The sequence below is a fragment of the Gavia stellata genome, chromosome 2, assembly GCF_030936135.1.
Source record: "Gavia stellata isolate bGavSte3 chromosome 2, bGavSte3.hap2, whole genome shotgun sequence".
Lineage (NCBI taxonomy): Eukaryota > Metazoa > Chordata > Aves > Gaviiformes > Gaviidae > Gavia > Gavia stellata.
Genome location: NC_082595.1, coordinates 34,806,618 through 34,828,668, shown reverse-complemented (window position 1 = coordinate 34,828,668; position 22,051 = coordinate 34,806,618). Strand labels below are relative to the sequence as shown.

General features: G+C 38.7%; 1 protein-coding gene across 1 annotated transcript; it reads right to left on the bottom strand.

Annotated features, from left to right (window-relative positions):
• Positions 1–1,233: 1,233 nt before the first annotated feature.
• Positions 1,234–20,843, bottom strand: SFT2D1 (SFT2 domain containing 1). Its single transcript, XM_059835556.1, has 8 exons — positions 20,753–20,843; positions 14,340–14,426; positions 11,914–11,996; positions 8,911–8,992; positions 6,455–6,490; positions 5,622–5,680; positions 4,200–4,229; positions 1,234–1,917 (listed from the first exon to the last, which is right to left on the bottom strand). The coding sequence occupies exons 1-8, from the start codon at positions 20,813–20,815 to the stop codon at positions 1,878–1,880; spliced, it is 480 nt and encodes a 159-aa protein (XP_059691539.1). The 5' UTR covers positions 20,816–20,843; the 3' UTR covers positions 1,234–1,877.
• Positions 20,844–22,051: the final 1,208 nt, after the last annotated feature.

Sequence of the window (22,051 nt, the reverse complement as noted above, 5' to 3'; positions counted from 1 at the left end):
CATAACAGTACATGGAACTTTTGGACTTCAGTTCTTGAACCCATTCTGTTCTGGTCATCTAATACTAAGTGTTAACTGATGAGTATTAACTTTGTTATTTACCACAGCACATTTACCACAATAAAAAAAAAATCTGAATGACTAATACCATTCTAATTAAAGATTACAGTGAAGGTGATTGTGCACCAGAACTGGTGGTTGATGGGCAAAACCAACTCCAGAGCAAACGACTGCCCAGTCCTGAAGCACCAACTAGCGGGATGGGATCTCCCCGGTGCCAGTTATGGTCAGTAGCAGCAACTGGGGCAGGGGCAGCGACAGTCATTTCCAGGATGACATCCATCCCTACCTACACACATACGAGTTCATCTTCAATGCAAACTGAAAACCAAAAGGAACTAAAAAGTCACTCAAGGGTCCACCAGCACCCAAGTGCTGCAGATGGGCAGAGCTGGAGAGGCTGTCACTGCACCATGCAGTACTAACAAGCCCAAGAGCCTGCTGCAGGGTCGGGACTACCTGGTTCCCTATCACCAGCAGGAAGCATGCCTCACTGGCAATTTATCATTACTAATCAGTTAAAAGGTGTGGCTTGACTGGCAGTTTAGCTGAAAAATCGTGCTGTCATCCTTTATACAGCTTCCCCAAAAGATGTTGCTATTTTGTGCAACATACACTGAGATTTAGCAGGAACGTACTGCAATTCATCTCTTCAGCCTGAACCCTGAATACTGAGAGACAGGGGTTTTTCCCCTTCCTGACACTGCAGTTCACATCTTTTCAAATCCATTCCTTCTTCTATTTGCGAATTAGAGGAAAAAAGTAATCCAAAACAAGGCGGGGTTAGACCACAGGTAATCAAGCACATCCAACCTGTGCTAAGAAGAACCTCCTGTAATATAGTATCAGCCATCTAACATTAAGGATTTAACTTCGCTCCTGAACAACTGAATAGCTCTTAGTTGCAAAAAACTAAAATGAGAACATCTGACTGAAGCTAGGCAAAGTATTAAGAGTATTTCACTCCAATCCGTTACCAGTTTAAGTCAGAAAGAACAGTTTGTCTAAATACTAACACAAAGCAGCGTTAAAGTCACTTCTGCCAATCTAATAACCGAATTTGGATATACTCATACACATATCTGACTACTTAATATATTTTCATATTTATTCAAGTGTAATGCTGAAATTTTCAGCCCTCAATAAATAAAAAATAGTTTAGGCACTTTTAAAACTAATTTATTTCACAAATCTCATTTATACATTAGCCATAAATTCTTTTACTTAAAAAGTATTTGAGCATGAAAGTAAAAAAAAAATCATTTAAAATATAGCTTTTTAATAAAATCAAACAAGCTTTAAACAGACCTTTCACATATTCTCATTAAGCTTCTTCCATAAGGCACATGTATAGACATTTCAAAGGAGCACATAACTTACCAAATCTTTACAATGTTTATAAAACTCTGTCTTTGGAAATGCATACAATGAATACTACGTAAACATAAATGGCACATTGCAAATTTTAGACAGAACTATAAATGAAATCTTTATGCATACTACCCAGATCTTAGTGGCCTGCCTCCACTGAGGAATAAATTGTGTTAGTGGATGCAAGGTAGTTTTAAGACTACTCTGCACAAGGTATTTAAATGTACTTTTTTGTTAAAAACAGCCTAAAAGTTCCAGGGTAAACACAAACAGTTCACCCCATTTATTTTTGAAACTGTTTCTAGTAAAAATTATCTAACCCCCCAAATGCAAAAGGCAAGGAAAACACTAAATTGTTACTGGGTGGAAAAGTATAGTTTTCCAAGCAAAATTCACAGAGGAATAAAAGTTGGCTTTTAAAGCATACAGTGGTTCCTGGTTTCAATTCACCCTAGACAGGACGAGAAACATTTAATCACAGCATCCCTTTAAAAAGAAAAGAAAAGTCAGTTAAGATATTTGTTATTTTCTTTACATACATACCAACCATTATGTATTTAAAATTAAAAACATTACATAAACTAAAGACAAAAAAAATCAGTATTTTATCAAATGCAGGATCTTACCAGCCATCATTAACACTGAGTACATCTACAGCACCAGCTAAAGCAAAGGCTCACGCCCATTCTGAAGCTCAGGTCTGCCCCTATTGTCTAAGTCTCCCACACTGTTTGCACTCAAGCAGATGCCAAAATGCAGACACAGTGTTAAAACCTGTTTCACAGCACACTTGGTGGCTTAACAAATGTCACAGCCTTATTCTGCAAAGGCTGGACAGCAAGGGCAGGGCTGAGGAGCGTGCCGACTCCAGACAACCAGCAAAGCACAGGTGCTTTGAGTCCAAGCCACACTGGAGTTGGACGATCATGTTGCAGGAAAAAAAAGCCCAGGCTGAAGGGTTTAAAGTGCGTGTACCAGCAGTGCAGGATGAAGAACTGGCTCAGCCTTAAGGTTTGAAAGATCTGAAGGGGTCTATTTCTTTAACCGAAAATAAACAAACTGTTTTCTGAGTATTCTACTTAGATCACTCACTTTACTGTCCTTTATTTTTCATTTTCTCAAAAATGTAACAACTTGCTAAGGAGTGGAATTTGTATTCTGTAGTTAGACAATTTGAAAAACCAAGAAAAATACTATCATGACTCCTTATAGTCATTGTGTGTATGGTTTTTTGTTGTTGCTGCTGGTTTGGTTTTTTGTTTAGGGGGTGTTTTTTTTGTCATGCCAGCAGGAAAGCCACCATTAATTGAAAAGAAAAAAACCCCAAACAAACCATGAACAAGTAAATTGCTGTTAAAAGTAAACATTAACAGAGTTAAATCAAGTAATGACAATTTTGTTGAAATAAAAATAAATGCATTCTTTAAACAAATTACATAATACCGTTCACTGGCACTTAACATGGTTTAGATGACTATTCCATAAGAAAGGCAGCCTATACAAGAAATTTATGACAGCATTCCACGTAAGCAAATAACTCAATAATCCCCAAAGAAATCGCTGCACTACTAAAAGCAGCCTATGCAAAATTCAGTTCTTTGATTCATAAAATCTAATAGACAAATAAAACCAAAGAAATTAAGTGATGCATATAACCTAGTATTTTTCTGACCAGAACTTAAAAGTACTGTTGGTAGGGAAGAAAAGGCCAGTGACCAGTAGCTCAACTTGTTTTCTGTGCAGAGCAGAACATTAAAAAAAAAAAAAAAAAAAAAGCCCCTACTGAGACTGTCACATGAACTGTAAGAATTCAGAATACCACTTTTGACTGGGTTAGCTTGAGATGTCAGAAATAGTAAGATGACAATTTGAAGTCTTAAAGTCTGAGTTCAGTTAATGTATTTAAATCCATTGTAATTATCAACTACCATCTTTAAAAAAGAAATATATATATATATACAGCTTAATCCTCCCTAGATCAAATCTGAAGCTTTAAAAAAAAATTAAAAATCCATAGTACAGAGTTTTTGGAAAAGTTACAGAAACACTATAGGAAGGTATCAGATGAAAGGAATAGACAATACTTTGTATTCTTTATTTCCCCATTTTCACTACAGAAAACCTCATTAAGTAATATACTGACATAGAAGCACTTTATTTTTTAAAAATCACACTGCTGAAAGACCAAACTGCATTTTATGTGAAACACTATAAAAAAAATAGATTCTTCAGTTTACTTGCATGTGGTTTCACTATGTGTTTGGCTAGCTTTCGTTCTCTTCTTGTACACACAAGAGTGAAATGAAAGAGAGAAGCTTGCCAAAATGAAAATTAACACGAAGCATTGCCTTTGCCTCTCCTAAAAATGATGGAGGAATTAAGAAGTAGGCTTAGCAACTGAAACTATGCTTGTTTATTTGCTTTTAACTAAGACCTCAGATCCAGAAGTTATCTTTAATGTAACTATTGGAAAAGTCACTATTGCATCAAGGCATTTTTAAATCACTGGAGAATTTAAACAATAACTCCATTTATTTTCATGGATGAAAACTAGAATGAAATTTAACAAAGAGAATTACTATGCACTTTACTTGCATATAAAGCTTATATTAAGCAGTACTCTGAGTTCAGCTACTTTGTTTTCTAAAAATTAAAAGGAAAGGGAGGAGGTTATGTTTTTTCACATACTGAATTTAAGGATTTTTTCTCTCTCTCTAGCATAAAGACAACTGACTTTTGTTAAGATGGGAGTAATTACGCAGACTCACCTTGCAAAAGGAATATATGACAGACTATACCTGAAAAAAAGAGGAAAAAAGTATATTTGACAGTGTTCACGTCTCTCCTGGAACCCAATTATTTCACTTTAGTCCAGCATTAATAAAAGCAATCTGTTGTAACAACTTTAAACAAGATTGCCTACTCAATTTAATGCTGGAGAAAAGAAGACACGCTTGGACAAAAACTAAATATACTGCCAAGGATTTCCTGGTTTACTTTTTCCTTGTTTTTTTTAAATACAGTTTGTAACTTCTATTGCACATAAACTTAAAAACTCAGATTTACTATCACCAGTTTCAAAAGGAATGGAGATTTCTCAGAAAACTGTATTCTTCAAGATGATAGAGACAACTTTTTCCAGTTTAAAAGACAACATACATTACTATGCAAATATACATCTAATCATATTATTTATGTAACTCTAAATACAGATATATGATGTAGTATGAATAATACACCACAACTGTGACACTCAAACAGCTGATAATTCTATTATCCTCTGAAACTTGCTTCTTGCAAGCCTCCAGGCTGTTTTCTTCTCGTGCCCAGCCTGATCAAGCTCTAGGACACTTAACAAATGTGAAACTGTCTGCTGTAAATGTATAGAACATAATCTGAGTTAGCAATGTTCCCTCTGTCTAATATCAAGCATTCACCTGGACCCAGCACAATGCCCAACAGTCCCTATCCTGAACAAATGGCTATTTGTCCTCAGATCCAAGTTCAGTATAGACACTGAGCATTCAGGGCAAGTTCAAACAAGAACTGTGGTCACCTTGGACCGCCTAAGAGTTAGTACCAAGTAACTCACCTGGGACAAGGAGACCAAGTATGTTCAGTTGTATCTCCATGGAGAAAGCAGTAACTTCCAAAGCTTCTGCCAGGCTTGCAAGCATTCACCTAACTGTGCTCACACATTCCCAAGCCTAGCCCTTGAGCACATCTGGATGGTCATCATAGTACCTGCTGCGCTCAATTTACCCTCTCACATCCACCCACTCTTTACCAAGTGTTGCTGAATATTCTTGGGGCAGGACATACCCTATGAAAATGTTATTTAGTTTCTTCCGCTTCAAAAATGAAAATTTAGTCAGAACTCAAAAAAGAGGGAGAAAATAAAAAGCAGGGCATATGAATATACAATTCCTTTCACCACAGAGAAAAGGCATGAGATTTTTTTCGCATATATATTCCTTTCATAATGCCTCAAGTAAGTTCACACATTGCAGAATATGCTAAAAATTACCATTTTTGCAAGATGCTGAAGTTACACAGCCGAGCTTAGAAAAACAGATTAAGGCTAGCATTTTGGCACACTTACATTATGTGAAGCATATATATACACGTTTATAATCATGCGGGTGTAGGGGCAGGGAGAAGAAATTAATTTTAAATTTTAAGACTCTTACCAGGTCATTGCCAAGAACTGCAATATGCAGAATAACATCGCCAAACCTTTTTTGTTCCACTAAGTAAAAATAAAGCAAATATTGCAAGTTAGTTCATTTTGCACCAGTCTATAATGTAAACAAATGCAACAGCCTTGTTCAACCAAAAATTTAGTTAACTGACGATGCCTAAATTTCCTTGTCTTAACTTAATTTGCTACTCCTTTCTACTCTAACAACTTCCCATTCATTTTATCTGTCACTTCATTAGCATCATGCTATGAAAACCTTCTCTAGCTTTGAAAACACTTAACAACATTAATGCTAACACTCTCACTTTTATTCACAATACTGTACTTCTGCAAATATGGAAGTTCACTTCAGCTACTTATTTACTTCTATGGAACATAACTACAGCCAGTTTTTCAATCAAGACACCTGAAGGTACTTGTTCAATGTCTCTTCCTTTGTCTTAGTCGGTTTAATATTCTGTACCCGTGGTTTCTAAAGACCACTACATATTCTCTGATATCCTCTGACGTAAGTACACATCACTAAGATGAAAGTATATTTTAACCTGCTTTTCGTAGTTCTTATTCCAGAGGTCTGCAGACTGAACCTGATGCTCTACATTTTGTATTCTCATCTATATCACATGCAGGTGGAAGGGTGCATTTGCTTTATAGCCAGGAGGCTCATCACTCTACCTAAACTCAACCACAGTTGAAAATACAAATACCACACACACAAGCTCATCTTTCCTCTATAGCTGAACTGTATGTTAAAGCTGTAATACAATTAATAAACTAACCAAGCTAGATTGCTCTTTAGAGGAACAAAGTATTCTCACTTACCCAGAATACAGCACACAGAGTCAATACTAAGAAAAGCTGGGGGGAGATGAAAAGAGAGATAAAAAGAGAAAAGAATGAATACCTAAGTACACAACAAAGCAAATACAGTAACTGTTTTCATGTTTTCAGTGAGTAATCAGCATTTTCAGAATTGACTCATGAAACAAGCAGAGCCAAAGGCTGTCACACAGTGACTATATGCTGAACTCCACGTAAAGTGGTGTTTTCCAGAGCACAGTGTGATGTGCTCCATGGCCAGAAGGGCTGGGACAAATCTTAGAGGAAAGAGGAAGCAAGAACAGACTTCAGGAATCAGGAAGATTATAACCAGATCGATTATAACCAGGTCTGTGTAGCCTTATGCGTTAGGTCTGCTAAGGGGAGGGCTTAGATGATAAAAGCTTGCTTGAAAGCAACCAAGTAGTCTGGGAACTCCTATCCTATTATTTCAGTACATAGTTATCATTTTGGATCCAGTATTCGTAACATCAACATCTGACAAGAAAGGGATGTGCATCACTATGAACAACCCATTATTAAAAACACTCATTCACAATTACGGTATTTGGCAAACACAGGCTCTGCTTCTTCTGCCAGTGTTTTTTCATTTTCTGACAGTAATGAGGAGCCCACTAGGGAGCAGCTGCTTTGTACACAGTGGAAAAGCTCACATGAAGCTTTATTCAAGCTACTTATGCACCTTTGGTGGAACATTACAATGATATGGTTTACTATGCCAAATTAATCACACCATCTGTGCAAGTGCCACTTTGAACTTTTCCACTAAATCTCACCTGGCTCCCTCCATTTGTCATTACATATAGTAGAAAACAGAACAAAACTCTAAATTAATTTTCACTGAAAAAAATTTGTTGGCGTTTTATTGAAATAAATAAAACTAACAGACTGTCTTGAAATTTTCCAAACATATTTGTCACTCCTGAGTTGCCTACAATTCTAGCTTTGTGTTAGGATGGGAAGAAAACAGTCAAATACATCAGAAGTTGTCTAAACTTCAAAGTTTACCAGTTATTCTTTGCATTACTGAAATTTTCCATCCTAACAGTCTTAGCTCTCATCCAATGTTCCTGTTCCCTATTAGATGAAACCTTTCATTCTGTCTTTTCCTAACCTTGTTGGTAGCTTCTCTGCACAGGTAGGTAGGTAGGCAGGTAGGTCTGTGATGTTTTCTCTGCTCTCTGTTCTCTTTCCATTTCCCTGACGTGTCTTGTTTCTACAGCCTTCAAAGCCAGTTATTTTCTTTGTCACATTGTGTGAGCTCAATGGATGATAGGATAACAGAGCAAATAATTTTTGTGCTGGCTGTTTTAGTGTCTGGCTTAAGTCCTCAGCTTGACCAGAAAAAGCCCACAGCTCTAAAGCGTTGGGAGAATTCATGCTCAGAAAACAGAGACTCTAGAGAATTGGGGATATTTTTACCGCAGACCTATGAAACGTAACTACTCTAGAACTTGTAACTTGGTATGATTTGGAAGAGATGGCAAAAAGTCACCTCTTTAACAAAGCTCGGAGTCCAAGCAAGGATCAGGTCCCTTTTCCAAAAGATGTGGGCAAACGTCAGTTTCTCAAATGAGATTATAACTTCTTTTTTTCATGTGGGTGCGTGAGAGAAAGAATACACAACCCATATGACAGCCATCCAGAAAGAATTAATGAAGGTTTCTTAAACACATCAGCTGTAATCAACTAGGAAAAAAAGCTATATGATAGGGAGAATAGGACAGCCAACCACATTTAAAAAATAGAAGTTGAAACAAATCAGGCAGAACAAGAGAGAAAATAAGTACAAAACAGAGAAGCAGCAAGGGCAGAAACTTGTTTTTAACTACCTAGAGTTTTGGGACAGAAATTCTGAGATTGGGGACAGGTCTGTTTTTTCCATCCTCCTGGAAGAAGGAATGATGGTCATGGAAGCAAAGGAGCCAAGGATCTCACAATGGAGAAGTGTGAAGCTGAACATGAGGCTTTCTAGACTTTGGGGAGAGAAATTAATTTTCACTATTGCTTTGAAAGTCCTGAACCACTAAGCTATACAAACAGAACTGCAGCAACAAACAACTGTCAAGCTAGACTTGGTGACCACTGACTTTTCACAGTAGCTGAAAATTCTCTCTGCAGCCTGGTTCTTGAAGAAATTGTTTTAGAAAACAAATGAAAAATAACATAATATTAGCATTCATTAAGAAATATTTAGTAAAGAACATTTTACTCCAAATGATTAATTAAAAAAAAATCATAAGCAACAAAAACGCAAGCTCATAGAAAGGAGTTAGATAATCTTTATGATATACAGAGCTAATCACAGCTTAACTATTATTACTCAATACAAAGATGAGTTGGACTGAGAAATTGCCTCTCTTTAGTAAAGCCTCAGATTCAGCTTTGAAGCTAAAAGAAAACTTTTTAGCAGAAAGAAGTAAAGACGGTATATTTACCAACATCACAATTGTAGCTATTAATCTTTTTGGCTCAAACATTGCTTTCAATTGCTTCAGTGGCCCCATCAGGAAACATGTACTAATAGGAGGGAAAAAACAAAACGAATGGTAAATCACTTCCAAATAAAGCTTTGCAAAAGACAGTAAGTAATTAACCGGTTTTCCAACAGTTATATGAGTACAAAAGGTTTAAAAAAGGCATTTCAATGTTTAGCAACAGAGACCCACTAGAATCAAAGGTGAAATACTCCATGAACTTAGTCCTGGAAACAGCTTATGTGCCAAGTCACTCTTGGTCATGAAATTCTTTCCAAAACATTACCACTTACAGCAGAGGGTTGTTAAGTTGAAGTCTAGTGAATGTCATGTTGAGGCTGTTCTAAGAACTGACTTGCCAAAGAATGCAGAGAGTACAAAGACCAAAATTCTGTAGAAAATTTCTATTTAACAATAAACTTCTTATGCAGGCAGTGCACAAATAGCTACAATCAGTATTACAGGGAAGCTCTAACTCTTTACCCAAACTCAGCAAGCAAAAAAAGAAGGAAAAACTTCAGTAGTTTGTATTAAATCCTCTTGCTTTCTTCTACTCTGTAGTTAACTTGAATGGAGAATGAAAAACATCAGCAATGCTATGCTGTACCTGTTCTTGCAAAGAAATGTAATGTGAACCAAGAATTCACAACTGTAGGAGTAATTATCTGGCTTCAAATATTCTGAGATGAGTCTGTCCCTTCCCTGTCATTGAAGCCATTCTGCTTTGTAGAAAATATTTAGTGAGAATGCCTGTAACCTTGTGGTGGTCTGAATGCTTTATTACAGAGTAGGAAACCTAGTTTAAGTCCCTTTCTAATTAATATTTATTTATATGAAATGAAACAATCAGCAGCAGGGAAGAGTTTGGTAGAGCTCCCTCCTGAAACCAGTCATAAGCCTGGTGAAGCACGAATCTTCTAAGACAGAAGAAATATGGGACTCCATGTCCCAAGCAGTAAACTGAACCCATGATGTCAACACCCAGATGTTCCCCTACCAGCAACTTTGTGTATATAATCCCTTCTCTTCACTTTATTTTCCTTCTTTAAGTTGTGTAGACAGACCTCAAAAGTCCATATTAAATGGAAAAAAAAAAAATGTTTTCTCAATTCAAAAGAAGAAAAATGTTTTAAATTCACTGCAATCCAAACTAACTTTTTCTCAGTATTTTTTAATGAAAAAATTAATGAAATTAAGACACAAAGAAGAGACCTGAAGAACTAGAATAAAAAATTAGTTAGCTAGTGGAAGGATAGGGATGGTGAAAATATGGTGGTAAAAATGAGGGAAGTTCAGTCCCCATGAAATAGGCAGAAAAAAAATATAGAAAGCAAAATGCATGGATGCTAGCCTGATTAGCATTGAAGGACAGACATCACAAGGGCTTCTCCAGAGATATGAGAGAATCCATAGGGAGCAGAAAGGCCAGAAAAAATCTGAAGGGCCTCCACTTACACAGGGTATTTCTTATATACAACATATTCTCTAGAAGATACACCCATCATCCCAGAAAAGAATCAAATAAGTACCATTGTGTTTGTGGCTAGAAAATCATAGTAAAAACAGGCTAGACAGGACTATTTAGTAAGAGTGGTAACTGCATTTGTTTTAAATACAGACTTGCAAACAAGCCTGAAAAAATTCAAATCTCCTTGTCAATTTGGGACTTTATTGTAATTTTCTACCGTTCTTAGAACACAGTTGCCTGTTGTTTATATCTAAAAGGACTACTGAAAGGGAAGGGGGCCTCTTTTTACTTCTAATTTTAGCTGGAGTCTAGACTAAAGTTTTTCAGCATTCTCCTAAAAGAAATACCAGTCTGTAAAAGCTTTCCTCTTAGTTCACTGACAATTAGACTTGATTAGTACCAAGTTTCTAAAATGTTAATTTAATTTGAAGCAGTGAAAACACACCCAAAATACTAGGCAAGAAAATAAACAACCAAAAAACCAACATCAAAAAATAAGCTAAGGGAGAGAAAGGGAATTACTCAGTTTTGCCTACCTTCAGTATTAACTTTTTGTCTTGTTTTAGTATGAGATGGAAGAGTTACACACGAGACTCAATTCCAGTATAACGGTTTTTGTCCCCTAACAAATTTGTTGAGGAAAAGCAGCACACCATCACATTTCTTAAATGTTAACGTCACATTGCGGGAGTTTTAACAGATTAACAATGCCTTGACTCAAGAGCTAAGTGACTTGACTAAAGTCACAGAGTCCATGAAAGTCAGGACCAGACTCCATGGGTTCCGAGTCCCATGACCATGCTTCAACTATGCTAAGATCATAAGAGAAAGAGGACAAACAGAAAATGAAAATACTTTACTGACATTAAGTTGTTTCTCACATGTCTTTCAAACAGTGAAAGAAGAATCTTAGATCCTAGGAGATCCCTTCTGCAAATCTTTTAAGACTAACTGCTATGGGGAACACTGGAAAGAACCAAGCACAGAGTTTAAAAATACACTGTGAACAATTTTTAGATTCTGCCTGGCCTTACAGTCAAAATGAAGATTTCCTTTTTCAAAGAGTTCTCCTAGAAAGAGGATGATCTCTCTGTTAAAAACAAAAAGCTCCTTCCAGTAACAAAGCATCCGCACAGTGGGCAGACTACCAGTTTGCCCCTGAAACTGAGGTACCGCTGTACCTGGCAGAAGGACTTAAAAAATACAGAACATTCAGCCAGCAAGTTGTTATTCATACTTCAGATAGCAATTGTGATGTGTCCACAAAACAATCATGTAAGATATCACAATGGGGCAATAACAAGTGAATAACTGAGATTCACTAATTATGATAATCTTAAAACTGTAAGGCAAACAAGATTTTATGTTATTAGCATTTCGATGTGAAAATAATGTTTATACACAACATAAACAGACACAATTTTAGAGTAAAAGCAAATGGAAATGTAGATGAAAAGAAGCATACTTTTCTAATAACAATAATTAAGAAATCATACCTGGCTAACGCAGCAATATTTCCCAGGGTGTAAAACACTGCAAAAAGTTTGATCCCCTTTGGGAGCCATAGCAATGCTGTTCCCTATAAAAGATGGGTTATTTGTATGCTTGTAATTAGTTAATTCAACTTATTTAGATTTTATTGTCTATAAATATATTTTCAGACTATGAAGAGTGTCATTCTAACATACACCAGCAGAGTATACTGTTTGCAGATTTGCAGTAGTCAATATTCAGCATACTTCTATTGCCACCTACTGGCAAAATAATGTATTAGTTTATTTCACAGTATTTTTAAAACTTGGCAATGTTTATTTATATTGTTTATAACATTTATTTGTACTGTTTATATTCTATTTATGACACTTTCAGTTTTGTTACAATGCCCCACTATACATCATACACCTCTGCACACAGAGGAAAAAATGTCAGTACAAATATTCATGGAAAGCTGCAAGAGAAGAGTGTAATCGTATTCTACAAGGAAAGCCTATGGATGCTTTTGCAAAGACTAGACTAAAGAAGAATCACCACCTGCAATTTTGGCCAGCCAAGAACATAATAAATATACCAGGTTGCGGACATATGAGATCCAAAGATCAGGTACATGCCTGTAAGGGACAACTTGAGCACTTCTTTGAGGGCCTCTCTAATGCTGCAGCAAAAGGTCCATAATCTGAAGCAGAAGAAGCTGGAGTTGCCAGCTCTCAGCTTCATGTGGCAAAGCTTAGCTATGCAGTTGCCTCCAAACTCTCCAAGATACGAGGTCCACAAACACATGAGCAGAGTTTTGACTTATCTAACAAGCTCAAAATAACTCAAGGAAACTTTAGGAAACCAAGATCCTAAAGCCTTTTATTTGTTGTTTCATAGTTTCACACCATATGATACAGAACAGGCACAAAGATTAAACACTAAAAACACACAGCAGCAAAAAGAGCGATGTTAACCTGTCCAGAAATAGATATTAAAGCACAAATGTGGTGTGTACTAAAACTTGTGACTATATTGGTGAAATACTACTTGTGAAAAAAAATGGGAGGCAGGGAGGAAATCAACCAATAATGCTAAAGCAACCCTAAAAAAGGGATATTCCAACCCAATCTTCAGCTCTCTTCCTAGAACTTGCCCCTTCTCTAACACTGAGAGAGTGTTAGAGAGTTTGTGTCACTATACCCGGCACAGATATCAATATGAAGAATACCACTCTACAGTTCCTTTATTGAACTGATCACCACTTAATAAGACCTCTCATAGGAGAGACCAGCAATTGTTCTGGCTTACTTCTGCATCTCAGGGAGTCTAACAAACCTTAAGTTTTGATAAAGAATCAGCAGCTTCCATCTGCAGGAGAATCCAGTGAGTGGCTATTTATAAGTGAGTGCCTCAAACAATCAACAGGTTGCTCCTCCACAGCTGCTTCTTCCTGTCATTACATGTCTCCTTGGTTTAAAAATTTTTCACAGTAAATGGAAGAGCAGCAGCAGTCATTTAAATAATGGCAACACCAGAAACTAATGCACATGGGACAAGTTTCTCCATCCTACTACCTCAATGTGTTACGAGTCAAGGCAATCTGCCCTACAGTCTCCACAAAAACTGCAAATGCCATCCACACACATTAGCCAAAGACAGCTAACTAGCTTACATCAAAAGTAACATTCTACTTCATAATGAAAAGAAAAAAAAAAAAAGAAAGAAAAACCAAAACCAGCAGTCTAGATACTTCCCCAATGTTATTTCACCTGCTTCTGGGACTTTTCATGCAGATGAAGAACTGCTTTGTACTGCAAGTTATCTGTGTCACATTTTGATAGACCAAATCAATTAACAGATCTCAACTTCTAACTGCAGGGTTGAGTCTCCTGCTAACATCTCAAGTTCAAGAATGAACAAATTATTTGCTGACCATAAGATCAATACAGCAGGTTTCTGAAGTGTCAACATGCTACCAGAGTCATCACCTATTGATTTGTGAGTGTGACAGGTTATGCTTGTGGTTTCTTCAGCCTTGAAAAACCTTTCAAGCTTCCCCCTCCTTTTCCCCTTTTACTGGAGAGAGTAAAAATAAGATAGGTACACACCAAACAACAGCAAAAGCTCTTTCCTAATACACCACTCACAAATCTAAATTAAAAATACAGCATATTTTGTCAGTGTTCAAACCTTTTAGTAAGAAGTTTTATTACACTATGATAAAAATGCTCTCTGCTCTGAATGGAAGAAAGATGGTCAAAATCATAATTTATAGAACAACAGCCCCTACATGCTAATTATACATTTAATGTCCAGTTAAATTTATGGATACAAAATTTAGGATGTAGGATAAAGCAAACACAGAATCACATATGAAGTATGAATATGAATGAGGTTCTACTGTAGAACATTAATAAAGTACAGGGGAAAAAAACCCAACTTTACTTACAAGAATAGAACACACAATGCCAGCAACAAAACATATGGCAAACCATCTGACCCGAGTACCAAAGCTGAGTGTTGAGGCATCGAGGACCTTAATAGGAGAAGAGGAAAAGAAAAAGGGTATTACAAACCCAGTTTTGAACAATCTAAAGAATATCTTTTTCTTTACTATTGAAGTCCTTAATTTCAAACAAAATAATTTTTTAGCCAGAAGCAATTATTTTACGTTGCTTAACAGTTGCTTGCATATTAATTATATTATACTAATATAGTTTAAGAAACTATATTAGTAATCTGGAAACATATTTCCAAAACAAACAAAAGAAACAAAACCTGTGAAGGTATATCCTGGCACTCAAGCAATACTGCTCCACTTTCAAACAGACTTTCTTTTCACCATACAATTACAATTGAAAATTATCACAATTGTACCAAAGCAGAAGAATGAATGGACCTTCTAGCAACCTGCAAATGAACATACCTATTTGTGCAGCACTGTGTGTTCCTATAAGCATTACTACCTCTTCCTGTTACTAGACAGAATCCATTGTACATATTAGTACACACATCCACCGCAAGCAGCACGATTCCACTTCAATTACTGTTCCTTACAGGGTGAAGGTGTAGACAGATTAACACAGCTTGTCTCATCAGATAGCTAACTTGCTGAAAGGGGTCATTTTACTTCCTGCTTCTCCAGTGTGACTCCAGAACCTGCAAGACCCTTCAATGAGCTAAGCTAGCTGGCACAGCTCACGAAGCGGGAAGAGAACTAGTGTTCCTTCTATTCTGATGACTTAGTCCTATGCTAGACTAATGCGCCAAACCAGCTCAGCAAGATAAGCGGCGGGGCCGATATAAGGAAAGAGGCAGGGCCACATAGCTGGCAGAACAACAGCCTCTTTCAGCAGAAGTGACTGGTTAGATATGCTCAGCTCATCTTCTCCACCCATGCTGTAAGAACAATGTGTTTCAGCTTACTCGAGGTCACTAAAATTAAATATACTTTCTAGTCTAAACTGGTCTATTAAGTGAAGTGTTGCCTCAGTTTATGCAAGATGACTATAAAAAGCTAACTGTCCTATTCGTTCAGATGACAAGCAGATTTGCCCTCTTACTATCTAGTCTACAGATATTTTTAATCAAGTATTATTAACCAAATATACAAGTTAGGGCTTCCCCAACCAATGAGTTTGATGTTTCTCCTACTCTTTCGAAAAATTTCTCTTTCAGTTAGTGGTAAGTGAATGAATGAAATCTGGTTACTGCTTGGAATGATTTCACATCTGTACAAACGAAGAATCCATACCTAGTTTAATAAAAAAAGGGCAATGTACAAGTACACATTTATGTGCTGTGGTGAATGAGCATCTGAACATATGTCAACAAGGAATAGCTTAGACTACTTTCTACTTACAAAAAAAATTACTAACCTTATTTAATCAAATTAAATACTTTGAATACTTACTAAAGAAGGGGGATTAGAATACTAAAAATAATCTTTTACGCTTGCATACTGTCTGAGCAGACACGGAGCTGGCATACAATATTGTTCTGAATTTTCTTTCCCCTTCTCTGTGTTCAGCAGTTAAGACAGAACTTCCAAAGGTCAGAAGATGCAGCTTACCTTGTTAAGTCCAACTCTTTATCCTTACGTATGCATTAAAGAAATACACAAAAACAGCAACTGAAAAATGGTTTAGTATTTGAAATCATATTTGATAGTCATATTCCTGAATGCCTATACAGGTAAGAAGTGTAGGAAGAGCTGGTAGGACATAATTGAAGATACCCATTTGAATCATGCTTTTAGTTACACCTATTCATGCAACTAATCACACATATAAAAAAAAAAAAAAAGAAGAGAGTAAAAATCCTTTCCATCCCTGAGGTGTAGATGGGTCAATACTTTTAGTACACCCAACACACACATTTCGGATTGCCTAGAAAACAGGGAAAGGATGAAGGTAAATAATTTCTTTAGGTGTATCAGGCACATTGCTGCCACTTACTGCTATTCTATTTCTAGAATTAATATTTGACGGTGTTCCTGAAAAAATCAGCAGGAAATTTCATTTTTCATATATATTTGAAAATAGCTTTATCTTCATTTAAATCCCTAACAGTTATTAGGTGGAAAAAGCACCAACACCATAAATAAGTGAACCACAAAAAGGCATGGAACAAAAAATGCCACAAGATATAAAATATTATTTTAAAACTAGTTTAATACATTTTATGGATTTAATTCTTAAAAACTTAGATTGACAATACATGCACATGAACTGCAGGAAGACAAGCTGTGGCATGAGGGCTGACAGAGCACCACAACATAGAATTCTCTGTAATAATAAAACTAAATAAAACTAAATTGGCATTAAAATGAAGGCTGATCCTCCAACCATTCTTCATGCCACCACTATTTATGTTATCACGCTGAACTGAGTTAATGCAATGTTTGAAATCCTGGAACTGGAGATCTGGTAATGCATTTTCTTAGTCCCCGATACATAATACTTTTTAGGTTTCGTGGAAGCAATGGAACTGGTTAACTTTCCGAGATGTCTGTTTCACCCCTGTAGTGAAGCACCTCGCTGCACAAGTTGAGTAACAGGTACATAGTTCAACTACTTAAACCACAGACTTCAGCTTGTGCTAAAATGCCAGGCTACAATCTGTAAAAGTTGAGGACCTGACACAGTTCCTGGCTAGTCTGCTGTATGTGCTACAGGAGCAGTAATTTCTGCAAGAGGGGCTGCGAGACACCCTAAAGTAACAGCTTAGTTTCTTACACCTACACTCAGAAACTATGAACCACAACCCTAAGAAAAAGTTAGTAAGTCTAAGCTGCCTATGCAACAAAAGCAGGAAACAACATAAGGGTGATTAGGACTTTTTTTATTGTCTGACATAAGCCATACAGCTAATCTTAGATTTCAGATAAAAAGAGTTGGCATTACACTCTACAATACTTGCATTAGCAGAAGTTTTTACTTAGAAGACTGAAAAAATTGCCATGCAAATTCCACATCTGGGGAAAAATTCATATGGAGAACTGAGTGGTGGTGGCAAGGGAGTTCCTGTAAAACATACCCTTCTTGCTATAGTGTTTGCTTCTAAGCAATAAAAAGAGAAAAGAAACCGAAATCAACAAATAGAAACCTTAGTTTTCTATAGCTAAGCTTTAATGCCAAACTCCTGGGCAAGAAAAGATTTTCATTCATAGGATATTCCAAGAAAATATTACATCAAAGAAATTACTGAGACATCCAGAAATCAAGAGGAAACCCTAAGTGGAAACTGGAATCCAGAAGGCAGACTCCTGAAACATAAGGAACGGTCTTGCAATAGTCTAATACACAAATTGCAAGTGACAGACAACAGTGTCTTTACTGAATAGCTTGCTGTGGATGCCCAATAAATCATATGAATGATAATCTGCAAGGTTGCCTTTGTGCAAAAACATTTTTTGTGGTTTTGAACATCTACCTAGGCTCCCACCATATATTAATTATCTTATTTTCTATGTGGGCAAGCAAAAAAATAGAAGCACTTTCTTTTACAGGTTTTAAGAAAGATTATAGAAGTTAACAATTACATTTTTTCTTGATGGTAAATTTAAGAATATGCAAGTAATGGAAAAAAATCAATTTCAAAGAAATGTTGAGTACATTTGCAGAATTGAGTTCCTCGGCAATATTTCAGAAAATATTTATAGAGATATATTTTCATTTTTCCCTAACAGGCTCTCTTATATGTATTTCTATCAACACTTTAGAGTAAAATATGAGAAATTTAAATATCTGGTATATCCCTCCTTGCTAAAATCTTGTTGCATGCTTTAAGCAGTTGTCAACTGACAACTATTCATTAAACTACAGCCAGAAAACAAGCCAATGTGTCAAATGGACTGATTTTATATTAGTTTTGGTGTTGATAAAACTAAACAGCATAATGCCACCCTGACAACATCATTACACCAGTATATTGATAAAACTAAACAGCATAATGCTGCCCTGACAACATCATTACACCAGTATATTGATAAAACTAAACAGCATAATGCTGCCCTGACAACATCATTACACCGGTATATTTATAATTTATCACTGATTTTTTTTTTTAATAAATTCATTTAATTCCTTTTTTTATATATTTAGAATAATTGATCTAATCACAGCAAGAAGCAACAGCTGGTCATCTGAAAGGTTTAGCAAGTACAGAAAGACTTGATTAAATCATCACACAATTGTCTCACTATATACTTTTCTTCTACTTTACTTAACAGGAATTACTGCTCACTGCATGGTAATGGTTCTGCAAAAATTGAGAAGGAACAGAATACAGAGACGTCTATAAACATAAACCATATGATGGCTATTACACAGCTATCAGCTATTCCAAAGAGAGGGCCATTGTTTTTAACCAAACACATGACTCAGTTCCAGAAAGGTCATCTAAAAGAGTTGAAGATTTTACATACAAAATGCATAGCCTTGTATTTTGTTTCACAACCTTACCTCTTAAAAAGTGTCCTTCTCTGCATGGGTGCACATACTTTTTTGCTCTATTACACACACATTAAAAATAGTCAACACCATTCCGCTGTGAATCTATAGCTTTAGTAAATGTCACATATGAATTTGGTCACCAAAAAGAGGCTTGATTTCCGGTGTTTTAGAAATACATTGCTACTTTGAGAGAAACCTACAATAGAGACATTGTCTAACCTCAACACTTGAGTTTTTCTTCAGTGGGTATTTATTTAAAGATCTTTCTAGTTCATCTTCTTAGCATGAAGCTCCTTTGCACTACACCAAAGGCATATTTATATGTTTTCTTCTGTCATGTACTGGATAAGCTTTAACTATGGGCAGATTTTTCCTATTTAAAGTCTTCTCCAGCTATAACAACATCATTACACGCAATAAGCAAATCATATGTAGCTTAGTTACTGACATTTAACAAATTACACGTTCTTAGCTCAGTTCTCTCCTTAGGATATACAACTCAAGTATAAAATTATTAAATACTTAGGCATTTATCTATTGATTGCTGCCTTAAAACAAACATCACAGCATCAAGTAAAGGAGAACTCTATGTCACTATCACGTGCCTCATGTGAAATGTGCCTAGCGATGGCAGGTTAATTAATTCTCTTGAAATTGAACTAAGAGTAACAGAAACGTAAGTATTTCTTTGATAATCTTGAGATAATATCAGAAGGTGAAGCATCCCTCCCAAATGCTCGCAGCCAGCTCTGATGTGAAAGGGCAGTGATACTACACTGCTTTCAGAATCAAGTCAGGTGTGGATACAATTTAGCTGCTTTAGTGTGGCAAAGAGGCCACGTTCATAAACCTTGAAGACCAGCAGCCACTCAGAGACAAGTGAAGCATGTCAGCAGCAAGCTGCTGGAACTAATATTATGCCATAGACACCAACTATACTGAGGCTGTTCTGGTTCAGCAAGGTTTATTGGCTGCAGCTCAGATCCAGGCTGCTCTATGTTCCACCTTCCTCCACTGTCCGGCAGCATACATTATCAAGATTCCGTGATGTGGGGCACTTTGACCTGCAGTTTCAACAACTGAAAGGGAGCTGATGGTATAAATGCTTCTTTATAAGTATGCTCAGCTTAGTTTCAACACAGAAGTGAAGCCTCAGAAATATCTGGTGTTCAAACCCAGCAAAAAAAATAACTAACAATGAAGAAGACACTGGGGAGGAAACAGAAAAATTAAATTGTACTTGCGTACGGGGCAAAAAAAGGAACTTCAGCACAATATACACAAAACGATCTCTGCCTAGAGAAAGTCTTTCATAGCTTTTGCAAGTTCAGGTGCATAAGGAAACAGAGAAGCAATTCAGAAAGAAAAGCTATTGTTTAACTGATCGTCAAGTACCAAGGCCGTGTAGAAGGAAAAGTACACACAAGACAAGGAGATCCTGTTATCTTGACGCAGGACGTGGAAAATAGAACCAAAGGACCCCAAACTAGCAACACAACAAAGAGCTTCCCCGCACACCGAAAATTCGCCAAAACTCTTACTCCCGGGCAGGGCCTGGTGCCCACAAACCTCGTCCTTCGGCGCACGCAGCGAACTTTTGTCTCTCCTTTGCCTCCCCGTCTCCCCCGCTTACCGACACGGGCAGACACCGAGGAGTGTGCGTGCGCGCACAGGCCGGGGACGGGGGAACTGCGGGAACACGGCGGCGCCTGAGGCCGCGGCCACCGGTGCGGGCCTGGGGCAGGGAGGCTTCATCGAGCCCGCGTCACGACGCCAGCAACGCTCAGCCCGCTGTGTCCCCGGCGTGGGAGGGGGGCGCCGGCCCGCGACCCGCAGCTCGGCGGCCGTTAGCAGCGGCCACCAGTGCGGGTAGGGGGAAGAAGAAGGGGTCCCCGCCGGGCGGTACCTGCGCCGTCAGTCCCTGCTCCTCGTCGTCCTGCCCAGTCAGCACCCGCCGCAGCTTCTCCATGCCGTCGCTCGGGCACGGCAGGACCACACCGGGCCGGGCCGCGCCGCACTGCACCGGAGGGGACGGGACAGGACCGCACTCCCCTGCCGGGCCGCTGGCCCAACCGGAAGTCACGCGCACCCGCAGGCTTCACCCCCTGGCGGCGGGCAGAGCGTCGGTTGCGCGCGAGGCGGCGACGAGATCCCGCGCTTGCGCACTGGGGCGGTGGTTGGGCGGAGCGGCGGCTGTGTTGCGGCCGTGACAGGCGGCGGCGGCGCCTCTGGGGGCGCGTCCCGGCCGCTTCTCCGGGCAGCCCCTGTGGGGTGTCGCCGCCGCGCCGTGTCACGCAGGTGGGGGCGAGGTGGACGCCTGTGCCGGCCTCGCTGGAGGCGCTGGGGAGGAAGAAGGGCTTTTTCGGTGGTCCCCGGCTTCAGCGCTCGCTGCGGAATTGGCTTAGTTCGATACGCGCAGAAACGGTGATTTGCATGAGCTCAGTAGTGCGAATTGGTGGTTAAATAAAGCTTTTTGTGTAGGTGCAGAATGGTAACGCCGTGATTACGCGCGGCCCTGCTGGAACGGCGGTTGGGGCGTGATGGCGCTGCGGAGGGAAGGGCTCGGGGCAGCGGCCCGCTCGCCCGCCCTGGGGGAGGCTGCCTCACCCCCAGAACGCGAGTCTCTGAGCGGCCGGGCCTGTGCCGGCTTTTACCTTGGTCACTCCACAGACACGGTGCAGGTGGGCCGAGCATGTGGTCATCCAGCTACCAGGCAGCAGGCACGCTGGAAACACCGGTGCAAACACCCTCGGTGCTCCTTGAATTAGGGGTGCCTGTTGTGCCCTGCACACCACCTGTGAGCAAGCCAGGTGCTTTTCCAGCTAAGAGCGGGTGGGACCGAGGGAAACGGGATTAGCTGCAAAGGCCTTCTTCCATGAGTAAATGTAACACATATATTAATGCAGAGATTTCCAGTGTGGCTCTGTGTTGTCTGTTAACCTCTGCCCCTGGGAGAGGGGGTATGATGGAGGCTACAAGATGCTACCTTGTGTCTTGGCTGCTTTGCCTGCTTGTTCCCAGCAGCGCTCCAGCCACCATCCCCTCTGGACAAGCGAGGTTGTGCCGCATGAGTCTTCCCGGTCCTGCTCTGTTCAGGCTCTGACCCTATATATGCCCTTGGGAGCTGTTCCTGACTTTTGGCACATGGCTCCACTGCGTGACAGGCCCTCAGATAAGCACCACAGCTCTGGCCTGGGTGGTCTGC

What these genes read in the sequence shown, in the direction of transcription:
- SFT2D1 (XM_059835556.1), bottom strand. Translation starts at nt 20,815, where the DNA reads ATGGAGAAGCTGCGGCGGGTGCTGACTGGGCAGGACGACGAGGAGCAG. An exon ending in TAGCTACAATTGTGATGTTG is followed by an intron (nt 6,491 to 8,910) that starts GTAAATATACCG and finishes ATCTCCCCCCAG; the next exon opens with CTTTTCTTAGTATTGACTCT. An exon ending in TCATATATTCCTTTTGCAAG is followed by an intron (nt 1,918 to 4,199) that starts GTGAGTCTGCGT and finishes TTCTTTTTAAAG; the next exon opens with GGATGCTGTGATTAAATGTT.